Source organism: Balaenoptera borealis (genome assembly GCF_965194805.1).
Source record: "Balaenoptera borealis genome assembly, chromosome: 3".
Lineage (NCBI taxonomy): Eukaryota > Metazoa > Chordata > Mammalia > Artiodactyla > Balaenopteridae > Balaenoptera > Balaenoptera borealis.
Genome location: NC_138866.1, coordinates 147948977 through 147963189, shown reverse-complemented (window position 1 = coordinate 147963189; position 14213 = coordinate 147948977). Strand labels below are relative to the sequence as shown.

At 44.7% G+C, this 14213-nt stretch overlaps 1 protein-coding gene across 4 annotated transcripts in view; it reads left to right on the top strand.

Annotated features, from left to right (window-relative positions):
* Positions 1-606: 606 nt before the first annotated feature.
* CRTC3 (CREB regulated transcription coactivator 3) overlaps positions 607-14213 on the top strand; it is a 113403-nt gene continuing 99796 nt past the window's right edge. The window contains exons 1-2 of one of the 4 annotated variants that reach the window (XM_082388363.1): positions 607-5617; positions 13128-13226. In XM_082388363.1, the coding sequence (XP_082244489.1) occupies positions 5426-5617; positions 13128-13226 (291 nt within the window). In that variant the 5' untranslated portion in view covers positions 607-5425. The remainder of the gene's footprint in view (positions 5618-13127; positions 13227-14213) is intronic. The other 3 variants (XM_082388362.1, XM_082388361.1, XM_082388364.1) reach the window with 3 other exon arrangements.

Genomic DNA, 14213 nt, shown 5'->3' with positions numbered 1-14213 from the left:
CGTAGCAGGCCTAGCCATGCCCCCCTCCCCCCATCCCATGGACCAATGGTAACTGACAAAGCAGAACATAAAAAGCTGAAACCAAAGTGCCTGAGAACCAGGGGAAAGGGGAAAAGCTAATAAGAAGCAAGATGATTTACACCAAAGAACTTCAGAAAGAGGACTAAAGGCACCAGAAGAGGGGAGGGATAGAGCTGAAAATACAAATGTTGGTCAAAAGTGTATACGAGGAGCAGTTAGACACCCAGATCCCCTCCCCAACTGCTCAAAGCAACCTGATGACTCCTTTCCACCAGGAGTGTAGACAGGAGGTTAACTCTGGGGAAGCAGAGCCAGAGATGTTCTGGACTCAGGGTGAGGCAAAGAAAAAGCTAGAGTGAGGTGCTGTCTGAAAACAGAGAGAGTAACAGCAAGTCAACACATCAAATAGTGAGACCCTTAGCTCTTTTTTTTTCCCACATGACTCTCAGAATGCCAGCAGTTTATTTATACTCCTGGATAGTCAACTGGAAGATTCTTTAGGCAGGAGAAACTGACCTGCCCAAGAGAAAAAACAAAACAAAACAAATTTTAAAAACTCCCCAGGGACTTCCCTGGTGACGAAGTGGTTAAGAATCTGCCTGCCAATGCAGGGGATATGGGTTCATGCCCTGGTCTGGGAAGATCCCGCATGCCGCGGAGCAACCAAGCCCGTGCACCACAGCTGCTGAGCCTGTGCTCTAGAGCCTGTGAGCCACAACTACTGAGCCCACATGCCACAACTACTGAAGCCCACGCTCCTGGAGCCCATGCTCCGCAACAAGAGAAACCACCACAATGAGAAGCCCGCGCACTGCAATAAAGAGTGGCCCCCGCTTGCCGCACCTAGAAAAAGCCCGTGCGCAGCAATGAAGACCCAACGCAGCCAAAAATAAATAAATAAATAAATTTTAAAAAATAAAAATAATTGATATTTGTACCATCTTTCTTTTTTCTGATTTTACTAGTAATACATACTTGTCTTTAGAATTGCATATAATTTAGAAATGTGTAAAGTGTAAGGTAAGTTTCCCAGTAGTCCCTACATCCCCAAAGACAACTGTTGTTAACCATATCTTGATATGTTTACAAAATTTTTTCTATTTAAGTATAACAGGTACTGGTTTGGTTGCTGTAACAAAGGCCAAAATAACAGGGCTTTAAACAAAACCAATGGTTATCTCTCAGTGATGTTATAGTCTAGAAGCAGTTTAGAGCTAACGTTGTGTTTCCCCAGGGCTGGGAACTCAGGTGCCTTTGCTACCATCATTCTGTGATTCTGAACACATAGTTTTCATCTAATGGTCTAAGATAGCTGCTCTTGATCTAGTTACCACATCCATATTCCAGCCAGTGAGAAGAAGAGGAAAAAGGCCATTCTCCTTTACATTTAAGGGCATGATCCCAAAGTTGCCTATATTTCTTCTGCTAACATCTGTTGGGTGGAACACAGTCACATGACCATACCTAGTTGCAAGGGAGAATGGGAAATGTAGTCTTTAGCTGACTTTAGCTGGGCAGTGAAGCACCCAGCTAAAGCTCAGTATTTCTTTTAATAAAGGAAGGAGGGAAGAATGAATATTGGGAGACAATCAGCAATCTCTGCTACAGAATATATAAAAATATTTATTTTAAAACATTTTAATTTCCAGAAACAAGGAATCTATACATATTTAGTGTCTCTGTCTTAATTATGGAGTCAGGATCACCAGAGGTTTGAGGAAAGCCTCTAGATGGAGACCAAAATGAACAAACTGAAAAACTCAGACAAAACAGAGACAGACAATACAAGGAGTAGAAGAAAATGTAAAAACAGAAATAACCTATAATTAATAGCACACCCATGAAATGAGTACAGGATGCTATTTTTAAAAATTTCAGAAATCAGGAAAGAGCATTCAGAAATTAAAAATACACTAACAGAAATAAAAGTTTAACAGAAGGGTTGAAAGACAAAGTTGAGAAAATTTAGCAGGAAATAGAACAACAACAACAAAAGACAGAAATAGAAAATAGGAGAGAAAAGATGAGAAAATTAGAAGAGCAATCTAGGAGATCCATTAACTGACCAACAGAATTTCCAGAAAGAAAGAACGTAAAGAAAATAAAGAGAAGAAAATTATCAAAAAGATAAGACAGTTTCCCAGAACTAAAGGGCATGAGTGTCCAGGTTCCACACACGTACCTAATGCCAGTGCAATGAACAACAAACAACAAAATCCCCACACCAAGGCACAGCATCATAAAATATCAGAACACGAAGCCTTCAGAGAATCGGGGGCAGGGGGAATGAAAATAAATAAACAATAACAGCCCTCAGAAAAACCAGGTCATCTACAAAGGAAAGGGAAACAGAATGTGAGTGGCCTTCCCAATAGCAACACTGGACGTGAGAAAACAGTGAAGCAATGCATTCAAAGAACTAAATGAAAAGGATTTCCGATGAAGAAGACTATTCTTAGCCAAAATATCAATTAAGTCTGAGGGAAAAATAAAAACATCTGCATACACACAAATTCTCAAGGATTTTATCTTTTATGTATTCTTTCTTAGGAAACTATTGGAGAATGTCCTCCACTAACATGAAGCAGTACACGGAGCAAGAGGACAACTTGGGACACAGGAGGCAGAGGTCAGAAGACAGCAGATGAAGGGAACCCTCAGGATGATGGTGAGGTCAGCCAGCAGATAGCAGTGCAGCAGGCCTGGAGAGCAACCAGTCCAGGATGGAGCAGGAAGGCAAAGTGCTCTAGGAGAGAAGTTCCCCCCAAAACTGATCATTCATGGGTTCAGTAATGTCTTTCACAATTCTGGGAACTTTTTAGAAAGAAGACCAGAGGCACCAGAAGAGGGGAGGAACAGGGCTGAAAATCCAAATACTATAAATCAGAGTTTGGGAAAGCATTTCTAACGAGTTGAGAGAAATCTAAGCAAATAAAAAACAAAGGCAGTTTTTAACTCAGAAAAGTTGTATAAAAATGGAACTATAGTATACTGTGTAAACACTTAATATTGACTTACCAAGAATTATCATATAACTACATTGAAAGAATGGGAGCAGGGAAAATCATATTTTTGTGGGGGGCACAAAAGAGCCAAAGCATCCTTTCCCATAATAGAAAATGAATAGTCAGCATCTAAAACTGAAAAATAATCACAAAACAGCAGGAAAAACTTATTACAGTGGGATTGGGCATTACTTCTTTTTAAAATTGTATGCCTTGTAAAACAATTGTTAAAAAAATCCACATGTATTTATTTGATTAAAAAATTAAATGGAAAAAGATTAGATTAACCATAATAAGAATAGAAGTAGGATGACTATCTTCCAAATTAGATAACGGAAACATGGAAATAAAAAAGTCATTCAGTGCAATAGAATTCGATATGATAGATCCTTGCATTGGTGAATTGGTGGACGAAAATGGAGGATTTAGCTCAACATCCATTCCAGTGTCCTTCTGTGCCTTCCTATATTTCAGAAGCTGAAAGGCTACATTTCCTAGATGTTATTGCAGCTAGAATTCTGGATGCAATTTTGGCACTTCCAAGCCAATTTTCTCTCTTATTGGATTTGTAAGGTGGAAGTGAAGCTGAGACTGTGTATGTGCTGTTTCTATTGGTGAGGACTGTCAGATTTTTCTACAGTGGCTTCTTCTCATATGGTTCAGGAGGTGGCAAGTGTAGTGACAGCTCTCCAATTCAGTAGGTGGCTTCCAGATTTTAGAAGAGGCAGTGGCTCTTTTGGTGGCCTGGTTCTGCAGCATGTCTCTCAAGGTCATTTCTGAACCGTTCAACCTGGAGTCTGCTTCCTCAGCCCTCCAAACAAGTCCTTAAGCCATTTTATACCCTATACCCTTTTATACTTAAACTATCTAGAATGAATTGTTCTCTGAAACTGAACCCAATGTAACAGGAAAGCAGAAAATAAAATATAAAGAAAAAGCATGGTAGATGGCACGAAATAAAACAGAAGAAATAAATCCAGTTATACTTAATAAAACAAGCTAACCTCTAGCTAATAGAGATATGTTCTCATATTAAATTTTCTAAAAAAATCTGAGACATATGAAAAATACAATGAAATACTACACAGTAATTAAAACAAATGAATCAACGCAAATGAATTTCAAAAACAATAGTAAATGGAAAAGGTTGCAAAAGGTTATTCAGCATGATGTTTAAAGCCAAATTTGGTATTTCATATGCAGTTGGTGGAGCCATACATCGTATATAGTAAAAGTGTAAAAACATGAATGTGAGTGATACGTACCAACTTGAGCCCGGTGACAATCTCTAGGGAGGAAGGAGAAAGAATAAGGGTCGGGTTTTACTTCTGTCTAATTTTCTATTTCTTTAATAAATACCAAGTAACTGAAGCAAAATGTTTTGATACATTTAATCTTGATAGTGGAGGGCGTAGGTGTCGCTAACATCATTTTCTGCACTCTTCTGCGTGTCCCTAATAGTTCCTAATTTACAAAACGCAGACACACTCTCAGAGCCGTCCAGGACATCTTTACACACAGCCACATCTATACGGAGAGGAGCTTCTGGGCTGCAGGAGAGGGAGAAAACCGTTGAGGCTGAGAAGCTAGTTATAAACGGGGAGTTGACGTCTGACTGGAGCTGGAGTCTGCAGAGGCCACGGATGCTCAGAAAGAGCCTGGAAAAGGGGCCGGGGCCGAGGAGCGAGGAGGGTGCCCCCGGCTCAAGTTCGGGCAACCCGGGAGATGGTTTTAGAAACTGAGATCCATATTTAGTAACTTTTTTCTTGGGTGGGCCTGAGCGGACTGTCAGCGACACAAATCGAGGGAGGAAGCGGGCTGGGAGGCGGAGGACGGAGGGCAGACGTTAGGCCCCAGAGTGTGGGAACTAAGGGAGAGGATTGCTCAAGCGTAGGTCGCCCCGTTTTCACCCACTGAAGGAAATCAGCATAACTGGAAGGAAGACGGGCGAGAAGGATGTTAAAACTGTTCTAAAATTGTAACGTAAATCCAAAGGCCAGGACGTCCCTACGAGGGAGCGTTTTGGTAAAATGGTACCCTAGCTGCTCCCTCACGTCGGATGCGTTTTGCTCTGCTGACGGGGTTTCCTCGGTGTCTGCGTGGCGGGTCGCGAGCCCGGCTCGGGACGCCGGGGAAAGCCCTCCGGTGGCTGGCGCGGAGCCGGGTCTGGGCCGGGCGGCGGGCGGGCCGCGCCGAGGGCGGGGCCGGGCGCGCGGGGGCGGACCTCGGCGCGCTCCCGGCCGCTCGCTGGCGGTGGGGCCGCGGCGGCTCCTCTGCCGGGTCGCGCCGGAGGACGGGCTTCGGGCGGCGGCCGGGGCGGCCTGCGGACGGACGGGTGGGCCGAGGCGCAGGGTCCGCGCCCGCCGTCTCCCCCCTCCTGCCGGCGCCGGGCCCGCGCCATGGCCGCCTCGCCGGGCTCGGGCAGCGCCAACCCGCGGAAGTTCAGTGAGAAGATCGCGCTGCACACGCAGCGGCAGGCCGAGGAGACGCGGGCCTTCGAGCAGCTCATGACCGACCTCACCCTGTCGCGGGTGAGGGCCCGGGCCGGCGCGGGCGGGCGGCCACGGCCGCGGGCGGGCCCCGCGCGGCGGGTGAGAGGTCGCGGGGCCGAGGCGACGGCGGGGCCGGGCGGGGTCGCGCCCGCGGAGTGGAACCCGGGAGCGGGGCTGGCGGGGTCGGCGCGGCCGCGGCCTCGGCGCTTGCCCGCCTTCCGACACCCGCTGGCGGCTTGCTGTTGCCGCGGAGGTGGGAGGGTCGCGGGGCAGTGTGTACGGGGAGATGGGAAGGGGCCGAGCCCGGGAAGGCGGGCCGCCGAGTGAGGGCGGCCTAAGGGGGAGGGTGACCGGGAGCCCGGAGAGGAAATCACAAACAGCTCGGAGGCGGGCGGTGCGGCTTCTCACTGCTCCGAACATCCACCGCCCGCGAGTCCTCCCGGACTGCTCGGCGTGGAGGGCCCGAGGCTCCCACCCGCTCCTTCGGGAGAGCTCCGCGCACCAGTGAATCCAGGTCCCGCCCCGGGCTGGTTTGGGGTCTGTCTGGGTATCGAGATGTGATTCCATGTCGAGTGTGGGGCTTTGCTACTCTTCCTCCATGGAGGTGCTGTATCGGTCCGGTTTACTGACTTAAGCCCCGATGGTTCATGAGAACTGGGAAGGTGTACAGCGTTGCTGGTGACGGAGGAGGGTCCAGAAGGAATAAGGCGCCAGCCGGGACAAACACCCGGCGAGGTTAGGTAACTGTCGAGGGAGGCAGTGGAGGATGGAGAGCCAACAGGAGTGTCCGCGCAGAACTGCAGAGAAGGAGGGTCAGCGTGAGCGGGGCAGCCAGGCCTTGAGGATCCTGAATGCTGACCTTGAAGGACCGTCAGGAGGATGGGGGAGGATGTACAGAAGCGGGGGCGGGGTTGGGGGCAGCCTGAAGGAGAATTGAGAGCCGAGTCGCAAACTGGTGGCCCCTGGCTCGCTGAGCAGCAGACGCAATATTTTTTGGCCATTGGTGCTTGGGAAAACTTCTAGAGTCTGTTGCCAGAATTGGGAGATTTTTCATAGAAATCAAAGTTGGAGATTTTAGTGTACAATCAAAATTTCGTTCTTTCTCTCTATTTTAAAAATATATTTATATACATTTAAAATTGGGAGACCCGATAACACTCATCCTGATTTCCCATGTGACAACCAACTGGCTGGAGCTGGGTGATGGCTGCCCCCTCAAATGGAGCATGTATTCTCTGGTTGGCCACAGTTCACCCCACACCCTGTCATGGTCCCCCACTCCTGAGGCTAGGTGTCACTTGCCATTTATCATATTTTTTCCCCCACCCCCGTATCATTTTTTTTTTTTTTCCGTATCATATTTTTGATGGTGTTTTCTTTTAGCGAGGTTAAGGAGAAAGTGAAATACCTCTTGTACTTAACATTTCTATCATGATGAGAAGAAATATATATAGATAGTGCTAAACCCTATAGCTCAGATTCTCTTGAGTTTAGCAGGCCTGATCAACTCTGCCCCATATGATAACTCAATTCAGCCACCACTTTTCTCTATTCTAATTGCTATAAAATTATGATGTCATTTTGTCCTTCACCTTGTACAGGGCATTATTTACATGTTAATTCTGCGTATGTTCTTTTCTACTCTCTACCAATTGCAAGTAAAATAATAAATACTACTTGGCTCCACTGTGTTCATAAACACAAAGGCAAACGATAACACTGAATTTGCCTAGTAATGTTTGCTTATTTAAAATTTTAAGGGTAACTTTCATAATGAAATTATAAAACTGAAACACTTCTTGTAGAGAACTCGTAGATCCCCAAGCATATGTCTGAACCTACAAGGGTCCAAAGATCTCAGATGGAGAAGAATCTATCCAGTTCATTATTGATAACCAGATGGCAGACATACTGATTTTCCATTACTAGCCCATGGTGGGCATGCTTATAAATGGAACAGACATCACTAATCAATCTAGGTACTCTTTCCTTTCTGAGTCTGTGTTGGGCTTCGACTCTCTCCATATAATCAGAGTCAGTCCTTCAGAGTTGGAGTTAAATCCTATTTGTTTAGTTGGTGGGATAGATTAGATTATGGAGAATTTTTCACTCTAGCTTTAGGGGTTCAGCCTTACCTGGAAGCAATGGAAAATTTTTGAGAAGAGAATGCTAGGAGGATCAGTTCAATGGTGGTACCTGGGATGATAAGGAGAGGGAAAAAAGTGGAGGCAGATATGCCTGGAAAGAGGCTGTTCCTTTGTTCATTCATTAATTTGTTGGTACTTGAGTCCCCAGTGGGGGGTGTTGGGGTGGGGGGAGGTGAAGACATGGTACCTTGCTTCAAAGATCTTATTAATTTGTCTAGCAAATACTTTTTGAGTCTCTAGTGTGTGCTGGGGGTTAGGATGGACACTGGGGATATAGTAGTGTCTCGTCATAGATTTTAGGGTTTAATGGGGAAGACATTCATTTGACAAGTCAGGAATATTTTGATGAATAGTACGAAAGGGGAACAGTTGGGAGTGTATGGTAGGGAGTCCTCACCTCTTCTAGTGGCGTAAAGGGTTAGTGGGAGTGGGGAAGGCATGTGAGGGTATATGCTCGTGTGTTGAGGAAGGGTAAGTGTTTTAGGCACAGGGGACAGGTTCAGCAAGGGGATGAGGAGGGTAATTTGAGATGAGGCATTCATGGGGATTTGGGACTTGATCCTAAGGACAATGGAAAGTCATTGAAGGGGTTGAACCGGGGGAGATTCGCATTTTGAAAGAATGCCTCTAGCTCCAGAATGTAGGATAGATCGGAGGAGGAGGTAGCAGGGAAATCCTTTGGAGTCTAGGAGATGTGATGGTGGCATTTGGCAAGGGTGGTAGCAACAGGGAGGCAGAGAGGTGAACAGACTGATACTTAGGAAGTAGAAAGGACCAGACTTGGTGAATGGATGAGGGAGGTGAGGGAGAGGGAGGACTCAGGATGATCCCCAGCTTTTGGACTTGAGCCATTTCAGGGTATCCTCCGCTAAGAGAGGGAGCACTGGCAGGAGCAAGGTGAGAGCTGACTCAGTGTCAGGAGAGGCTGAGTTTGAGGTGCCTGTGAGGCATTTAAGTAGAGATGGGCCAGCAGATAGTTGTATATATGGTCCTGGAGCTCAGGAGAGAAGTCTAGACTAGTGAGAATCTTTGGTGTGTAGCAGCAGGAGTAGATTCTGCTGCCTAGGAAGAATTTCTAGAAAAGATCTTAGAAATTGGTGGCCTAAATTCTAATTTGGCCCTCTGATTTTTTTTTTTTTTTTTTCAATTAGGGCCAACAGTGAATATTGTGATTTTACATTAAAATCTGGACTCTGGCTTCTTTTGAAAAAAGAGGTCATCTAACAACACTTACCCTACATTTCCGCATGGCAGCGATTGCCTGGAGTTGCATAGCCGCTGCCCCCCCTTAGACAGGGCACGGATGTGTCCTTCGGTTTGCCACAGTCCCTGTCACTTCCTATGGTTTCCTCACAGTGATTCTAGGCCGCTTCACTTACTTATCTTCCATACTTGGCACCCGTAGGCTTTTGAGTTTGTAACCCCTGCTATACATAGAGTGAAACATGGAAAGGGCCTAGGAGAAGCCCAAGGAGCTCCACCATTTAAAGGGGAGGTAGAGGAGGAGGAGCCAGCAAAGAAGACTGAAGAGCAACCAGAGAGGTAGGAGAAGAGCCAGGAGGATTATGGTTAAGAGGAAGGGATGTGGACCAGCCGAGCCCCGTGCTGCTGACTTGGTCTGATGTGATAAGGACGCGTTCTTTGGTCCAGTCATGTGGAGGTCGTTGGTAACCTTGGTGAGAGCCACCGTGTCCACAGTGTGCTGGGTGGAAGGGAGGTTGTGAGGCACTGAGGCCTTGAATGGAGGAAGTGGGACAGGGTTGGGAACTTGTTCAAGAAGTTTGGCTTTGAAGGACAACTGGTAGTGTTGAGAAACCACACGATCAATAGCACATCAACCTGGAGTGTTAATTTTGCTGGAATATTTGGGAAAAACTATTACTTTTATATTAAAACAAACAATAGATACGTTATGGCATAGTGAGGCCTCAGAGAGGAATAGAGGAGACTAGAAAGATTAGATTTGGGCTGAATATGGAGCGTTATCTCTTTGCCAGCCACTGTGCTGATCACTTTACATTCATTATCTCATGTAGTTCTCACAGTAACCCTGTGGACTGTGTATCTGGAGCGATCTTCATTTTGTGGGAGAGCAAACAGACTTGAGACGTAAGGTTGCATGGCTGGTAAGAGGCAGAGCTGGGGTTTGATTATGGTTGTCACACTGAATGTCTATATACTCAACTGCTTTTTCTCCCCCATTAGGATATCTAATTGTACCAGCGGCATTTGTTGAAAACAGTTTTCCTTCTCCATTGAATTGCTCTGACACTTGTCAAAAATCAACTGGCCATGTATACGTCGGTCTATTTTTGGACTCTCTCCTGTTCTATTGATCTGTTCATCTCTCTTTTGAACAATAGCACATTGCCTGGATTATGATAGCTTTATAGTCAGTCTTGAAATGAGGTAACTCAAGTCTTCCACCTTTACTGTTCTTAAAAATTGCTTTGGCTACTCTAGGTCATTCGCACATCTACATATTTTAGAATTATCAATTTCTGTGAAAAGGCCCTCTGGGATTGTGTTGACTATTACAAGACTTTTTCAAAAAGGAATTAGTGAGACTTAGATCTCATTTCATATAGACATTGGAGGAAATTCCACTAAAAGTGTGTGACTATAGGCTAAAAGTTGCTAACTCAAGGTACTGGGTGAGGCAGATCAGGAAAATGAGTGGAGGGGCGAGGAATGAGATGGTAAATGGTAGCTGATCTTGGGCCATAGTGGAGGAGTAACAGGGTACAGTGAGGACACGGGCAAACTGGAGAACCCAAGCCCTGTCTAAGGGGGCAGGCACTTCTCAGCTCCACGCATTGTTGCCATGAAGAATATGGGTTCAGTGCCGTTAGATCTTTCAATCAAGAGAAGATGGAGATCCAGATTTTTGTGGCTTCTTGCAATTTAAAAATTTAAAACACTGAGTGGGTCAGTAGCATGTGGGTCAAACAGAACTCTCTAGGCTAACCATGTCCTGTTGCCTGCCAGTCCATGACCTCTGCCTCAGGCTAATCATCCTTTGGTCCTCATTTTCCTCATCAGTAAGCATGACGCTATTGAAGACAGTCTCTAAGTTTCTTTCTAGCTCAATGGCTCTAAATTTCAAAGGAGAAAAGTGTCAGAATTACTCAAGGGTTTAGGAGGTAGTTGAGGATATCAGCAATAATGATAATATTTTGAGCAGTTGTCCAGACCTGTACACTTTACACACCACTGTCATGTCTGTTCTCTGTTTTAATCCTTCCATCATCTTTGTGAAGTAGGCAGCAGAATAATCTGCGCAACCACGTGGGAGCTCCGGGTTACAAAGTCAGGTCTTCCCGTTCCAAAGCCAGTGCTCTTTTTACTATAGCACGACCATCTCTGAAGACTCTAGAAATGGGCACTTCGGTAGGGACAGCAGATATGGACGACCGTGAGAGGGCCTCAAGCTCAGTTGAAGGCAAACCTCTAGCTAGATTTAGAATTTAGCTTGGTTGAAGTGTCAAGGTTTTTGGATAAGAGTTGAAGCCTTTGTGAGAACTCCCTGCAGGTAGGAACTTTGGCACGTATTCATCTGAGTAAGCTAGCGCCTGGCACAGTACCTGACACACAGTTAAACGTTTTTATGTAAGTGACTAAGTGGATGGATTGATGCAAGAAGGAATCAAAGACTTTAGATCAAGGGGGCTGAGAATTTTGTCGAGAGACTTTCAAGGATAGAGTCAAATGTTTCTGGTTGAGAATGTCAAGATCAAAAGCTGAGACTTTATAACTTAGCTGATAGATGGGAAAAGCTCATCATGGCTTCCTTCTCATATTTGGCTCTCAGATCTGGGTTTTGATTAATAGAGTTTTACTGTGCAGTATGTTTGAGAAATCAAGTACTGTGGGTATAAGTAAGTTAAGGCTGCCAAAGGGTTTTATATGCCTTTAAAACTTCCAAACAGATACAAGTCCTTATCTTTGGAGATGCATATTGAAATATGGAATGCTAGGATGCCTGGATTTCTTTCAGTGGAGTGCAGTGGGTTTTGGAGGAGGTAAAGATGAATCAAGATTGGATGTAAGTTGATCATTGTTGGAGCTGGAAGATGAAGAGATGGGGTTTCATTGTACTCGTCTCTATTTTGTACGTATTTGAAAATGTTCATAATAAATGTAAAAACAAAAAATCAGAGCGCTTCATAGGTGCAGCGATGCTTTTGGTCAACCAAACTTCACTTTCCTCTGAGCTTGTGAATAGTATGATCATTGAGGGAGAAATGGAACAAAGGAAAGGTACATGGCAGAAATAAGAATGTGGGTTTTGAGTTAGCCATAGCTCAGCCTCCTCTAGCTGTGTGACCTTGGGCAGGTGTCTGAACTTCCCTGAGTCTGGGTCTCCACGTTCGTAAAAGCAGGATCATGTGGTCTCCCTTGGTGATTGCTGAGAGGGTTAGGGATAAAGTGGGCAGAGCGTCTGAGGACAGCATCTGGCTCATCTTAGGGGCTCATATCTGGTAGTTTTTATTATTATTAGACAAAGAGAGTAATGAAAGGGTAAAAATCTGCCTCGTAGTTCCTATCTACCCTTTCTTCCCTACATGAATTACAAGTGCCAAGGGTTACATAACCACAGAGGTAATTTATTATTTTAGAAGCAGAACTCTTAAAGGCCAAATTGGACCACTCTGGGGTTTACAAAACTGTAACCAGTTTACTGCCTTTTGAAAAATGAAGCAAGGAAGAACTTACAGAAGAAAAGCATATTAAAACAGTGGGATACCATTTTATACCTGTTCAGTTGGCCTCCTTCTTTTCCCCAATTAATGATAATATCCAGTGTTAGTGAGTTTTTGGTCAAACTGTTTTGTCATATATACATTGGTATACCCTCCGGGAAAACATTTTGGCAGTGTGTATGGAGAGCCATCAAAAGGCCCAAACCCAGAGACTTAGTAATCACTCTTTGCAATGTGTTCTAAGGAAATAATTCAGAAGAAGAAATGTTATATAGCCATTAAAAATGCTTATGTAATATCATAGAAAAGAGTTATGATGTAAGCATGCAAGATTGTACCTATGTTGTGATCACCACCGTGGAGTTATTACACATAAATGTAAAAGGAGACTGGAAAAGAGCATGGAGAAGGGAAGATAGTCAATGTGTTAGAGTGGACACTGTCCACTGTCATGGACAGTGGCTTAGTTTTTTATAAGAAATTCTTTTGTTGCTGTGCCTCCACGCACATACACTCAAAGACCGTGCAAGAGTACCTCACTGTCATGGCTGGGACATTTAGCACAGGGGTAAATTCCTTCCAAAAACAGACTAATCAAAACCCAGAAAGCACTGGAAACCTGAAAGGTTTTAAGTAGAGAAGAAATCGAAGCCAAGACTTTCACTCTTGAACCATTTCGCTACACAACACCATACTTTGATGCTTCTTTCAGATCTTTGCTGTCATCTCTCAACAGCTTTGAAATGTCTTTGTTCCCAGGTTCAATTTCAGAAGCTTCAGCAACTGCGCCTTACACAGTACCATGGAGGATCCTTACCCAATGTGAGCCAGCTGCGGAACAGTGCCTCCGAATTTCAGGTACCTGAGATACTTACTTTCTTTGAGCTGAGTGGAGTGTAAAAAGAGAAGCAAAAATTTTCCTTGAAAAGATTAGATCTTGGCTTCCCTGGTGGCACAGTGGTCGGGAGTCCGCCTGCCAGTGCAGGGGACACGGGTTTGAGCCCTGGTCCGGGAGGATCCCGCATGCCACGGAGCAGCTGAATCCGTGCGCCACAGCCGCTGAGCCTGCGCTCTAGAGCCCGCGAGCCACAACTACTGAAGCCCGCACGCCTGGAGCCCGTGCCCCGCAGCAAGAGAGGCCAGCGCCATGAGGGGCCCGCGCACCGCAGCGAAGAGGAGCCCCCGCTCGCCACAACTAGAGAAAAGCCCGCGTGTAGCAACGAGCAACGAAGACCCAACGCAGACAAAAATAAATAAATTAAAAAAAAAAAAGATTAAATCTTGAAGATAAACTGGGCTTAGATACAGTTCAGTGTTCTTCTGGGAAGTCCATTGTTATTCTTTTTCCTAGTTGCTGCAGCATAAGATAGTGTTATTTCACAAATGGTCTAAGGCAGCACTGTCCATTGGAAATATAATGTGAGCCACATATGTCATTTAAACATTTCTAGTAGCCACATTAAAGAAAAAGAAACCAGTATAATTAATTTTAATATTATTTAAATAATTTAAATAATTATTTGACCAAATCTATCCAAAATATTATTGTTTCAACATAGAATCAATATTAAAAAACATTAATGAGATATTTCACATTCTTTTTTTCTTTTTTTTAAATTAAGTCTTTGAAATCTGATGTGTATTTTGCACTTCAAGCACATCTTAATTTGTACCAGCCATGTTTCACTACCTTCATGTGGCTCGTTCCTACCATTCTGGACAGGACAAACCTACAGCACAGATAAGTGGTCTATATTGCGTTTATTTTTAAATTTTTTTTAATTAATTTTTTTTTTGGCTGTGTTGGGTCTTCGTTGCTGCACGCGGACTTTCTCTAGTTGCGGT